The following is a 14,097-nucleotide window of genomic DNA, read 5'->3' on the forward strand; positions in this document are numbered from 1 at the left end:
GCCGCTGACCGCTGTCCTGTTCTGCAGCCTTTCACCCTCCTACAGACAACGGGGATGGAGCTGGGTCCACCGGCTTTGCCCTCGCCTCCAGCCCAGAAATGTACTGAGCACAGAGCACCCAGGACCAACCCACGGGACCCTCCGCTCTGCCCCCTGGGGTGGGTTGTACCGTCCCATGTGGTGCATGTGGTCATGTGTGCATGTGTGTATGCCTGTGTTAGAGTGTGTGTGTGTGTGTGTGCACCTGCGGGTGCGTGTGCTGGAAGGAGGAGCCCTGCCACACTCACCTTGGTGGGGACCCGGGCACTGAGGAGGAAGGCTCGGCAGGACGTGAGCACCTGCAAGACAGGGCGGCAGTGTCAGGACCACAGGGCTGCTGGGCTGTGACCACAGGCGCTGGCCAGGGGCGGGCGGGGGTCATAAGAACAGAAAAACTCCCAACTCCTCCCATCTTTCCAGGATGGTGCAGTTTTAGCGCCAAGAATCCTGCATCCCGGAAACCGGGGTTCTTGGTCATGCTACCTGCACGGATTTGGGAATCACGAACACAGATTCAACTCCTGGCTCTGCCCCCTTCTAGCTGTTCAGCCTGAGAGTCACCTTCTCCACTCCCCATGTGCTCCCCTGTAAGACACGGGTCCCCCTCTGCGGCACGAACCTGCTGTTAGTAAGAGACAAAGGGAATGAGGCCGCAGCCCGGCTCCCGGAGGGTCTTTGCCAAATACCAGCTCTCACATCATGAAAACCGAGTGACGGCATCTTTACGTTTAGATTCCCAAAGTGGTCACACCAACTGGGGTTTTAACTAAGAGCTTTTGTCAACAGAACAAAACAAACGAAACCCACAAAGACTCTGAGACATCTCCTAGGTGGAAATTCTGGTCCATGACCTTGAATGTTCTTGCAAAATTAAGTAACGTGGGGGCAACAGAGCAGCGAGTGTGCTCAGCAAGGAGCCCTCACCGAGGGCCGCGGTAACTCCCCCTCCCCGGGAGGCCGATTCTACACAGGCTTAGCATGCCAGCCACACCGCAGCCTCCTAGTGAATTTCCTCCCCCTCATTGACATGCAAGCAGCAGCCTGGGTCCCTCTGAGGCTTCCGGGTTCAACTTGTAACTTTACAATTTCACTTGGAAACACTGATAAAAATCCTTCCTGCTGCTCAGACCCGCGGCTTCCCAGAGAAGGCTCCGTTTCCATAAGGAGATGATATGTAATGAGGTCAGCTATGGAACCCTCCCCGCAGCCTTAATAACACCCAAAATAAGCCCGGCCGGCATGGCTCAGCGGCTGAACATCAACCCAGGATCCAGGAGATTGTGGTTCGATTCCCGGTCAGGGCACGTGCCTGGGTTTCGGGCTCGATCCCTGGTAGGGGGCGTGCAGGAGGCAGCCGATCAGTGACTCTCATCACTGCTGTTTCTCTCTCTCTCCCTCTCCCTTCCTCTCTCTCAAATCAATAAAGACATATTTTTTTTAAAAAACGAAATACCTATTTCACCTTCTTGGTTACACTGCACGGTCAATCCACAAATCCATGCCCCTGAACCCCATTCCCTCGTGCATATTACCAAATGCCTTCCCTTTAAAACTGAACTCTCCACGGCTAACATTCAGCGACAACCTCACACCCCCAAAGTGCCCTCTAGTTGGCGAGCAGACCGAATGGTGAACATACTGTCCCCTCCTCCAAATGACCGGCTCCAAGCTCATCACAAGGCACCCTCGGGATGGAGAGAGGCGGGCGCAGGACCATTATCACTATGGTAACAGCTGTGAGTGACAGATGCTGAGGGACTGGGCAAGGTCACCCAGACCCTGGGGGAGAACAGGGTCCTGGCTGGGAGCCTCTGACCAGCATGGAGACCGTCGCCCCCTCTGGCCAGAGCAGGATACTTCACCCGGAGGGACACTAACCTAAACAAGGCAGCATTTTAGTGCAACTACTGGCCCCCAATTCCTCATAAAACTGGGTCACCATACACCTTGAGGGTCTGTGACAATCGGGGGACCAGCCTGGGGGTGCACCAGCCCCCACTTATTTCCATAAATACGCTTTTATTGGGACACAGCCACGCTGTTGGTGACGGGTCACCTCTGGAAGCTTTCACCCCGCAAGGCCAGTCCTCTCAGGAGGCCCAGACGTCTGCCTGCTGATTCTGATTCCTAGAGTGCGCTCTGCCGAGTGTGCCTCCCTCCCGTAATCAGAGCGAGTCCTGCACCCGGCGAGCACACCCGTGAAGCTGGCTGCGCCCGGAGCGAGCACTGGCTTGCCCTCCCCGAGTAGCTGGCTCTGATCGCCAGGCGGACACTGGACTCTGTGCCTCTTTCTCGCGCTGACTCAGGCACATCCCGCCCCACTCCTCACGTTTCTGTCTCTAGAAGGAAAACTCAGAGCTCGGCTCCAGCAATTAGTCCAGTGTAGACTTTAATGGGACCGCTTACTTCCAACCTGACCGATGCTTAAGCAGCTAACACTCTAGAAAGTTGACTTAGGGATGATTTGAAGTTTTAAAAAACACAGAATGGACAGCACTATGAATTTTAAACATTTCATGAAAGGCTGAAGGACAGATTCCTTCAAAGTTGGCCCACAGACCCTTTCTCGGCCAACCTGGGCTGCTGCAAGTACCATGGGCCAACGTTTATTTCTCCGCACTTGGAGGCTGGGAAGTGCAGGATCAAGGCTCCGGCTGATTCAGTTCCTGAGAAGAGCCCTCCTCCTTCTGGCTGTGGCCGAACCGCAGAGAGAGAACCAACCAGCTGTCTGCTGTCTTCTAAAAGGGCCCTAATCCCATCAGGAGGGCCCCACCCTCAGGGCCTAATTACTTCTCCAAGGCCCCGCCTCCCAAAGCTAACGATCACGCTGAGATTGGGGCCTCAACATATGAACGTGAGGGGAGCACAAACATTCAGCCCACAACAGACTCCAAATGAGAAATAGGTCCTCCTACATCTTCTGAATGAAGACCCGGCATCTCGGCAGGCAAAGCACCCACGGGTGAGAGAGCACCCTGTGGGGCACATTCGGGGCACTCAGACACCTTGCTGACTATTTATTCAGTTTGCAAACTTGGGCGTGTGAGGGAGGAAATCCCCAGCAGTGAGCATCCGAATCCCCCTTTGGCTCGTTTCTCGGTCCCTGGCACTGCCGCTGGGAGCCAGCAGAGACATCCGCCTCGAAAGATGAAAGCGACAACCCCGCTGTCTGGGCTAAACACCTGGAAGCCTCCAGAGCTAACGTCCCTGAGGCTTCATTCCCATCAGCTGTTTCCGGAGGAAACAATGACTTTTCAATACTCTGCAGCCCCACGTCCCCCGGGGTCCCGGGAACACCGAGGAACCTGTGGAGACCTGGGCTGCTTCACACCTGCGGACACTCCAGGTCTGAGGCCACAGTCACCCAATCCCAGCTCTGCAGTCCCACACCCTTGGGACGCTGGTTCCTACTTGCCCATCGCTCGAGGTCCCTACTTTTGTTGCTTTTTCTTGTGAAATGCTTCCCTCCCGGCGCTGAGGTTTCCCTTCCCTTCTTCCAGGTGTCAGAATGACAGCATCCATGTGCCAACTCACCGCCAGGGGCAAAGAAGTCCTTTCCCACCAGCCAAGTTCAAGTAAATAAACAAACATCAGATAAACATCAGAATTAACATCCTCACATCAGCAGGGCACCGTCTTTGGCGCTGCTAACGAAAGACCGATTACTCTGACGATCACTCTGACGGGTGAAGTACTTAAACGTGCCAACCCTTGGGCTCGCTGCCCACGCCAGCTCCCGAGGTTCATCTCACCGCGCAGCGTGCGTGGGCACAACCCTACCAGGTCCGCCCAGACGTCGGGTCTGTGCTTGGGAGAAAGCCGGAGCCATAGGCTCCAACAAGCCCACAGACGATTTGCGGCCCCATTTTTAATATGAAATATCAATTTTATTGCCTTCTTTACCAAATCTGCTAACTCGTGGCAAGTCCAAAATTCTACTCCCCCCTCCAGACTCCACCAGACGTGCTAATGGGCAGAAAATGACCATCTACGGCCCAACCACCTAAGACCGGAATCGTCTTGAAACCACAAAGGCTGACTAATTACAACTAGACGTTTGCACCACAGAAGAACCTAATCTTACATTAGTGCCGCGTACCCCAAACCCTAGATGAAACATCTCCCATCAGTATATTCCTCCATAAAACCACCACGCATTCAAACGTGTCATGATCACCACCAGCAATAACCCCCAAGACGTTCCCGCCATTTCTCCCTCCCTTCCTCCTCCGTGGGCCTATACTCCCAGCGCCCAGGGGAGGCGTGCACCCGGCAGGTGCTCCGCCGACGCTGAGGAGGCAGGTGGGCGACTGGCTGGGGGACGCAGCGTTTCCCACGCGCTCTCCCAGGGTCCAGTCCTGGCCCGAGGCCCACGCCACTCTCGAGGGAAGCTTCCGGGACATCCACACCCTGCGTGGTCCAGGCAGGAGGGCGTCTGGCCACTCACGTGCCCGTCTAGACCGCGGCTCCCTGAAGGGAAGTTTGTGCCCAAATCGTTTGTGAGTTTCCAGTGAGCCACGCGGCACCTGGTGCACGGAACACGCTGGGTAAACTGAGGCTTAATAAAGAGAAGCTTGTCCGAACCTTGGGCTAGACTTTAAAACAAAACAAAAAAGCCACAAATAAAGATATTTAGGGTTTATTTTCAAACTCATCATTCGACATGCCGTGTACTCTGATAAAATAGGAGGGAAAAAATTATAGTGGTTTTTTGGGGGGTTTTTTTGCCTTTGATAGAATTAATTATCTGGGAATTCTGTGATTTACCTCATTTTAATTTGCCATTTACCTTCCTGCTCTAGAACTTTTTTTTAGGGGAGGGGTAGCTGACGGCTTCAGAAACCCAAACCTGGCTCACCGTCTGTTTCTGTCCAAGTTCTATTGCAGGACAGCCACGTGCATTCATGGTCGTACCATCCACGGCCGCTGCCACGTGGCAAAGGTGGGCCTGTGTGTCTGTGCAGAGACCTGGTGCCGAGCCTCACACGCCTGCCTCCTGGCCCTTCCCAGGACAGCTGTGCTGACCCTGCCCTGGGGCACCAGGTGATACTGAGCATCCAATAAATATGTTTTCATAAATAACTTGTAAGACTTAATAGCTGAAGTTATTTACAAGTGTCAGGGCCTGGAGCCACCCTAAAACATGCCACTTTGGCATATTTTGATCCCTTTGAATTAATGTTACTTGAGAGACAGCCGGTCCAAGGACAGCGGGACCTCTATCCCCCGAGGGCAGGAGACGAATTCCACCCCCGCCCCCAACATAGGTGCCGTCCCTGTGCCTGAGGCCAAGGGGACAGACACCCTCTCGACCAGTCAGGGAATTTAGAGCCGACAAGCAGTATGACAAGCAGTATAAACAAACCTCGTGGCTTTTTACTAATTTACGACCTGAGCCCAAACTCTCTTTAGATTCCTCAGTCATCAGCACCCAAAGCTCAGTTTCTCTGTCCTGGGAAATCCTCACAAATGTCTTTATGTAAAAAGATACAAAGGCTGCCTGCTTTGGGGTCACTTTCTAAGCACCCGTTTTATGATCTCCCGCGCACACAAAATTAAACTGGTTTTCCTCCTGTTAATCTGTCTCAGGTGGAATTTATTACTGGTCCAGTCAAGACACCATCACCAACAGTGTCAGGCCCCAAGCTAAGCGCTTTGTCTGCATCATCTAATCTAATCCCAAAATAACCCCACAAGGCAGCCACTACCACCATCCCCCCGTTATACACACGAGGAAGCCGAGGCAGGAAAAGGTTAGATTTGCTGGAGGCCACACAGCCGGACGTGGCTGAGCCAGGACTCCGACCATGTCTGCCTGGTTCCAGGTGCACACGGCCTCCCACCTCCCGCCCAAAGGTGCTCAGTAAAACCTCCTAGGAAACGAAAACGCACACAGAGCTCGGGTTCAACCCTGGCGGCCCTGTCTTTCCACTTCCTACCCCAGCAGGGCTCCAGGGCGGGGCAGCTGCCAGGCAGAGGGGTCTGGAGCACCGGTCACCCCACAAACCCAGGCACCTGGGGCGCAGCAGGTGGGGCGACGCATTGAACACCCGTTTCTCTCTCCCGGGAGCAGCAGACCCTGCAAACACTTTACATCTATTTTCCATGTTTTTTTCCCAACAGCCAGACCGTTCACATCTTTATATTTGACCTAACTGGTCGTCAGACTAGACACCCCGTGTGTTATGCTCTCACATACGTGTAAAACCTCTGCTCCTGCGGCCCCTTGGAGTCCGGGCAAGAGAGCTCCCCCGTCCTGGAGCTTCTCCCTCCCAGCCCACAGGTACGAAGGTCTTTCCGAAACAGAGGGGCCTGGCTCCTGGCTCCCCCTTCCGAAATGAAGGTCCCAGGCTTAGAAAGGCCGTAAGAAGGTCCCCCACTGAGCTCATTTCAAATGCTTAACTCTACGCACAAGGTAATGACGTCTTGCACACTCTGCCCGTTTCCTAACGAGGCTGGCAAGGAGAAAACCTGGCATTTATTCCAAGCTGACGGGGCTTGTTTCCATGCTCACGGTCACGGCTTCCTGCGGGAGCACCGGAGGGTCTGGGAGGCCGGAGAGGGGGTGACAGGGAGGACCGGCTCCGCGGCTGGTACCGCACGGAGGAGGGAGGCCCGGCGCACCCAAGGGAGCCCCGCCGCTCACCCACGGGCCCCGTGACTGCAGGCTTCTACCTTCGGTGAGGGTTTGAGCTTCAGGAACAAGGGGCAGGTGGGACGGGGAGCGGAGTGGATACAGCTGCTTCACCCGAAAGCACTTTTCCATTTCCCTGCAAGTCAAGAGGAAGAGTCAGCACCTGCTCCACGGGCTGTGTGGGACGGCACCCGGGGGGCATGGTCCAGGAGGCTCTCCCGGTGAAAGCGCTACGGAGACCCAGGCCCAGCCCGGCCGGGGCGGGACCTCAGCAGCTTACTTGGGAATCTGCCGCCTCGAAGCCCAGCGAGCGGGGAGCCGTGAGGAGCGGCAGATGGGAAAGGCTGGGTGGGGGCAGAAGCCTCCCAGGCGGCTGGAGTGTCATAAAAACACAGCCGCCAGGCAGCGTGGAAACAGGAGCCTGACGCATCCGGAGCTGATTCTGAAATCACTTTGAAAGGAAAATGGAAAATGCAGTTACATTCAACCAGTAAGTAGACGCCGGGCGGGTGCGCGGGCTGGGACGCGGGGAGGCGAGCACGCGGGGCTGTGGCCTGGGGCCACGGCCTGTCCAGCGCTGGGCCTGCCCGGAGCGCAAGGCGCGTCCACCCGGCGTTTAAACCCAGCCTCTCACCAAGGCCCTGCACAGACACCAGCCTTAGTAACTGAGCCTCAGAAGAGGCTCCTAAAAATTCAGATAAACACGGTTACTCGAGCTCCTCCAGGATCAAAAAGCTAGAAAGAATGTAGTCCAGTCACGCCCAGGTTTCAAATCCGGCCAGTCACTGGCGCACAGGACCGTGGGAAATGTTCTTGCTAAAATAGCAAAAACAAAACAATGAAATCCTGACGGAACGGCTCCGTTACAATCCCCGGCTGTAAACCACTCGCCAGCCGCTCCAGTCCCCATAGTGGTCAGTACAGCACGTTCTGACCGACTCAAAATCGCGGCCGTCGCGTGTGTGGGACAAGGGACCGCGACATCCGTATGTGGAGGCTGCAAAGTCGCTAACCCCACATTCAGACACCGCAGCATTCCTGGGGGGTCGGGAGGAAGCCTCGGCCGGTTCTCGGCCTCGGTCTCACGGAGCCACGTCGCGCCGGGCGTCCTGCGAGATTCCCGGGTGACGCCCGCTTTGTCCCTGAACTGACCGCCCACCTTCGGCTTCACTTGAAAACATTGACCTTCCAGGGCAGGGAGATGGAAATCATTGCAAGAAATGGAAAAGTGTGATTGAAGGAACTCAACCGAGCTTCCTCCCCGTGGAAAGGGCAGCGGATGGGCCGTTCTCAGAAATTAAATAGGTGGTGTCTGACCTGTCACTTAAATTCAGCAACACCTTCGCTAACGGGGATCAGGCGCCTCCTTCATCAGGCATCCCGAGGACGGAGCTCCGTCTGAAGGCCTCCCAGGCTCTCCTTTCGGGTTCAGTGACAAGGAAAGGCCTGAACCCCGTGCGCAGAAGGGGGGGTCTCGGCCATGGAGGGGAAGAGCGAGTTGTCTGGAAGCCACGTGTTCACACATGGGGGTGCCCAACATGTGAAGGGCCGTTTACTGCGTTCACATCGCCTCTCACTGCGTCCTGTCCAAGCTCCGCCCTCCTGACGCTCTGAAGTCATACGGGGCCAGTGGCAGGGAGGGCCCCGGCCGCCACGCTGCAGTCCTGGGGCAGCGGAGGGGGTGCTGGCCCTGCCCCAGGAGCACCCTCTTCCCTGGGAGCACCCTCCCCGCTCCGCAGGTGCAGCCACCCTCCAAACCCATAAACAGTCCCAAGGAGCCCAGACCTTCCTCCCCTCACCCAACCTTGTCAAAGGGAACACTAATTTTTCAACCATAGTCTCTACCACCAGAAGTACCCCTAGAGCAAGATTTCTTTCTCTTTCCCTTCCCAGCACGAATGAAAATAGCCCAGAAAATTGAAACCAAAAGTTCATTTCCATCACCATCCGCCTCCACCAAGAAGGGGAATGTGGCCCGGCCGGGCGTGGCTCAGCGGTTGAGCATCGACCTAGGATCCAGGGGGTCACGGTTCGGTTCCCGGTCAGGGCACAGGCCCGGGCTGCGGGCTCCAGCCTGTCAGGGGCGTGCAGGAGGCAGCCGGTCACTGACTCTCGTCATTGGTGTTTCTATCTCTCTCCCTCTCCCTTCCTCTCTCTGAAATCAATAAAGGTATATTTTAAAAAAAAAAAAGAGGGAATGTGACCCAGCCTCAGACCACATCCCCCAAATCAAAGCAGTGGCACCAGCTTCCCAAATGAGGGAGAGAAACCGGTTTTTTCACTGTGGCGGCCAACGTGTGAAAACACTTTCATTGCAAAGTTGAAGAGTGTGGCTCAGCCAACGCGTGGGGGACGCCAGGCGGACCCTGAGCTCGCGCTCCGACTGGCAGAGTATAAACATTTCCAGGGTAGTTTTCAAACTTCAATCACCCAGATCTGCTGGTTTATTACCCTCACATCTGAAAGAGCTCCCCAGAGCCAGTCATTCTGCACCAGGAAAGTCACAGGGTCCACATGGCAAGAACGGACAGCATTTGTCTAAACTGACTCAGACGAGCGTCTCGCCATCTCTGACCTGCACGGACACGATCGGCCTCCTGTGTTCTGCACTTAATTCCAACAATCTGTGCTCGAGAAAACACCCGTTTATTCTGTGTGTCCGGGGGGACCTGCCCCGTGCCCGGCACTGTTCTGAAACACTGGGGTTACGGCAGGAAACGAAACGGGTAAGACCCCTGCCCTCGGGAAGCTCGCATCCCAGCAGGGAGGGTCACACCCGCCACACAAATAAGTGGCCACAGCGCCAGGAGGAAAAGGGAGAGTGGGTGGCGCCGGGGGCTGCGACCTGATGTGTCGGGGAAGGCCGCAGGCGAAAGGTCGGACCGTGGTTGTGCAAAATCTGAAGGAGGCGAGGGGGAGCCAGGCCAGCTGGGATCTTGAGAACGAGTTTTCTGGGCAGAAGGAACAGCCAGTTCAAAACCCCTGAAAGAGGAGAATGTCTGGGGAATTCAATGACCAACAAAAGTCTCCATTTTGTTAATTATTTCATCATCTTGCTAAAAACTGTCCCACACAGAGATTTCGAAAGGCTTCGATGTTTCCCAGTACTGGCGTCCTCTTAAATCCAGAGCAGCTGAGCTGCTGCGGCTGAGACTCAGATGCTCTGCTCTCCCGGCCCCGGCTGCACCCGCGGCGTCTGGTTTGCAGTGAGTTACATCCCCAGGGCCCGGGACCTGCTTGGCTCCCCAGCAACCAAGGCTCAAGGCCGAGCACAGCCTCTGACAGACTTCCGTCCACGACTTGTGGACTCAAGCAACAGTGGGCAAGGTCACCATCTGTACCCCCGCCTGTGACCACCCTCAGCACGTGTGCTGCTCGGGGCCCAGGTGCTGAGAGGTCGGCACAGAAGACTCCGACCCTGGGAATAAACCCGAAATAGAACTGGAGGGAAAACATACCCAGGCCCTGCCCTCCCAAAATAACAGTGGGACCCAACCTTCTTGCTTAAAAGTTACAACTTTTTTAAAAAGAAAAAAAGTATAAGAAACCTTGTTTTGAACACATATTTCTCATAAGCCTTGTTCTGAGAAAAGGAGAACTGTGCACATAAAAGAACAGACTGTGAGTCCCCAGGACTCAGAGCAAGGTCACATCTGAGTCAAAGGCAGCGGGGCGGAGAGTCGGCGCCTCCGGGCTCCCTGCCTGGTCCGCTGGCCGCGTGGCCTTGGCTTCACTTCCTCATCAGGCAGGAGAGTCACAGCCCCCACAGCGCAAGGCTTCAGAAAAGACTGGAGACCGTGGGCTTAGAGGGCCCAGCACGTAAAAAGGCCAGAGTCAAAAGGTTATGGCTCTGTGATTCCATTTATAGAACGTGCATGAAGCGACAAAGTTACAGACTTACAGAAACAGGTCAGATGTGTGGTTGTCAGGGGTCGGGGTCGGGGTGGGGGGAATTGGCGATGATGCTAGAAGGTGCCCTTGTAAGGGGACTGTGGTGGTCACGTGAATCTTCATAAGCGATAAAACTGCATAGAACTAAACACACGTGCAGGGAAAACCAGCGAAACCTGAGTGAGGTGGTGATTGCATCAATGTAACACCGTGACTGTGACACTGTAACATTGTTTGCAACATGTTATCACTGAGAAAATGGGTGAAAGGAACACAGGGTCTGTGTTATTTCTTGAAACTGCATCTGAATCTACAATTTTCTCAAATGGGTGTTTTGTAAAATCTCATCAGCTTAAAAACTGCCTGGTGGGTTAGGAGGGCTCCACGAGGGGCACACGGGCAGGTATTCCTCTCGCTGACAGACCAGAACTGCAGGTCCTACTTCTCACTTAGATCCTGCCCTGAGCGGGCACCTGGGAACCGTGCAGTGGAGGTCATGCCACCAGCAGGTGTGGACCTGCCCAGCCCCTCACTAACACCCACGGGAATGACAAACACTCCATGCGACCAAAGGAGAAACTTACGGACAGGAGTCCATTGACCGCAACATCTAAAGAATATTTATTCCATCTCTGAATAATAAACATGTCCATGAACTTTCGTGGTCTAGAGCAGTATTTTCCAAAGCGATCTCTAGGGGACACCAGTCCCCTGACATGCTACAAAAAAGATAAAGCAAAATAAAACACCCGTGGTCAAACAAATTTGGGGAATGCCACACACACTACCCTCCATGGCAGCTCCAGAAGAAAAGAAAACTCTTATTCAGCTCAGCTTAAGCATCTCTCCCCGTGGGAGGAGGGAAAGCCTAGTACTCTTCTTCCGAATCCAGCGTTCTATTCATAGGATCTTAAATGCTGTGCCGTTTTAAAATAACTCTGTGGGAAGACAGGGAGCAGCGGCAGTGTTGTAGGCTCCAGCTCCCCTGCCCCCAGGTGGCAGCCTCAAATCTCTACACCTGTCCTCAAATCTCTCAGGAGCTGGTTCACTACCGTGCTGGGTGCCCCTGGAACACAGGAGAAACACATGGAGTGCCCCCCACACCTTGGAAGTACTGACATTAAAGCCTGAAAGCTCCAGATCCCTGCCCCCAACACATCCAGGAGAGAAAGCAACGTGAGGGGCGTAAAACAAGCAGCCAGGCCCGATGCCCTTGGCTGGTCCAGATCAGCAGGAATGAAAGCACACAGAGCGCAGCCCGGAGGCCTTAGTGGAGATGTCACCTCCGAGGAGAAACCTGCAACTAGACATTCCAAGACAAGTAGCAGGAGAGGGGACCCCTCAGCAGAGACCCCAGCGTGAGCCCGGCTAATGGCCCAGGGGCTGCTCTGCCTCAGACCTGGGCTCTGGCAGCCTCGAGCCTGACCCTGGGCCTCCCACACCTTGGCTCCCTCACCTGTAAAATGGGGTGATGAGATGATCCAATGAGAGCAAGTCAATGAAAAGAGCATGTGGTACATTGTAGCAATCGCTTGTTAGCTTCTAGCATCACTGTTCTTATCATATAGTTACAATGTGACACATGGTTTGATATAATGATATAATCAGAGGATTCCTGCTAGAGAGTGGCCTTCACATCCTGAGCAGGACAACCAGAAGCCACAGCTAGAGGGTAAAGTCAGACCCCCTGAGGTGGTGACGTCCTGACCAAATCCAGGTGGGACAGCAGGAGGACCACCGTGAAAGCACAGTCCACCCCTACCCAGACCTAGCGGCAGGAGGAGTCCATGGGTGGCTTCCCATGAATGCCATGGCCAATGGCCAAGGTCAGGGGAGAGATAAGACTCTCCGTGTCATGAAGGAGACTTAGCTTGCCCAGCATTTCTGCATATACTTCCTGAATTATCTGCAGGTCACAAGCCCGAGTCACTAACAGAGCCACTCCGGAGAGGAGTTGTCCCATTTGTCATCAGAAAAGCCCCTGCCACACAAAGTCATTCTGCAGAAAGAGGTGGGAGACACACTGGCTTGCAGCTGACACAGAGATACGGACGTGAGCCACAGAATGATGAATGTGGGGCCTTCCATAGGTTTAAGGGGAAAGAGATCAGCTTTAACAAATCATTTCCAATCCAGGCTTCCTACCTGTGAGCAGGCCACCCATGGGCTTTCTGAGGCCCAAGCTCCCGGCACCTGGGTCCTGATTCTCTCACAACCAAAGGAGAGAGATGCAGAGCACACGGAACCACCGCTCCCTCCTGGGCCAGTTCCTCCCCTCGTGGCCCACCTAGCAGCTGCCTCCCGCAGGTGCTCCGGGGCTGCGCATGCGCACCTTGCACCAAGTTGAATAAGCTCCATGAGGCACAACGAATCATTTAAAGATGCGGAAAACGTTGCCTTGCCTTAATGAAGAAAATCACCAAGTGCCCTGTGTGTACCTGAAAACCACCAAGGGAGGGGCGGGGAGGAGCCGGCAAGCGTTTGCCACCGCGTGGCGGCCCCTGGGCCCTCCTGTCCCTGTCCTCACCTGCCCGGTACCTGCACCGGGGATCACTTAGGTGGTGACGCATCGATCACTGTGCCTCACCAACACAGGCCTCCAGCGTCTTGAAAACTCAAGGTGTCCAACACTTTCTAAGACACCTGTCGCCTAGCCCATTGCTGGGTTTTGACGAATATTTAGCATGAACACAGAAAAGACCAATCTGCTCCAAATAAAAACCTGGGCCCTGAAAGTAGCGAATGGAAAAGGCTCCGTTTATAGATGTTGCTGGTGGAGCCAACATCACATCGAGTGAGCACAGCAGTGCCTTCTGATTGGGGGGAACCTTCCTCCTGGCACACAGAAGTGATCAATTAGATTGTTGTGTGTTTTTTGTACTACGAGGAATGACAATTAAAGTAAACATCATTTGCCTACTAAGGCTGTGTCCTCGGTTATTACACTGGGCATTTCACAAGTGTTATTTCTGAATCTTCACGTGACAGGGTGGCTCCCGTTTTACAGGACTGAGCGCCCAGGCTCGGGGAGGTGAAATAACTGAGCCAAGGTCAAGTGCAAGAGCTCAAATTCGAACCAGCACCTGCCTGCCAGTCCCCAGCTCTAATGCTATAGCCTCGTTTCCTCGTGTACACACTGCTGGGCTGAAACCACAGGGACCCCAGCCAGCAGCACATGAAATCCCAGCAGCCGCTCCCACTTAACTCCTTAAGTAGAAGGCGTTGCATTGTGTTCTAACCAAAGTGCCCCGAGAGGAGCAATCCTCGGACCTCAGATCCGCACTAAGACTTCAGGTTCCTTAAAGGGAGCAGGGGACCGAAAGCAAAATGACAGGGCTGACTCGGATCCTGTCGCAGTCCCTGCCCCAAATTCCCTTTTCCTCAGCTGCTTGTCAAGAGTAAACTATCAAGAAGCAGAGAGGAAACCACAGGGCTTCCCTGTCTGCCGACCTGAGTCTGAAGACAAACACCACAGGATCCAACACCCCGAAGGCCCAGCAGCCTGAGGTGAGCCTGTGCCCTGAGGGGGTGGC

At 54.7% G+C, this 14,097-nt stretch overlaps 1 protein-coding gene across 3 annotated transcripts in view; it reads right to left on the reverse strand.

The window, feature by feature from the left end:
* Positions 1-14,097, reverse strand: part of CARMIL1 (capping protein regulator and myosin 1 linker 1) — an 81,734-nt gene that overhangs the window by 47,506 nt on the left and 20,131 nt on the right. For all 3 annotated transcript variants that reach the window (XM_081121472.1, XM_081121471.1, XM_081121473.1), the window contains exon 3: positions 288-338. In XM_081121472.1, the coding sequence (XP_080977598.1) occupies positions 288-338 (51 nt within the window). The remainder of the gene's footprint in view (positions 1-287; positions 339-14,097) is intronic.

The sequence above is a fragment of the Miniopterus schreibersii genome, assembly GCF_964146895.1.
Source record: "Miniopterus schreibersii genome assembly, chromosome: 19".
In the NCBI taxonomy this organism is placed as follows: domain Eukaryota; kingdom Metazoa; phylum Chordata; class Mammalia; order Chiroptera; family Miniopteridae; genus Miniopterus; species Miniopterus schreibersii.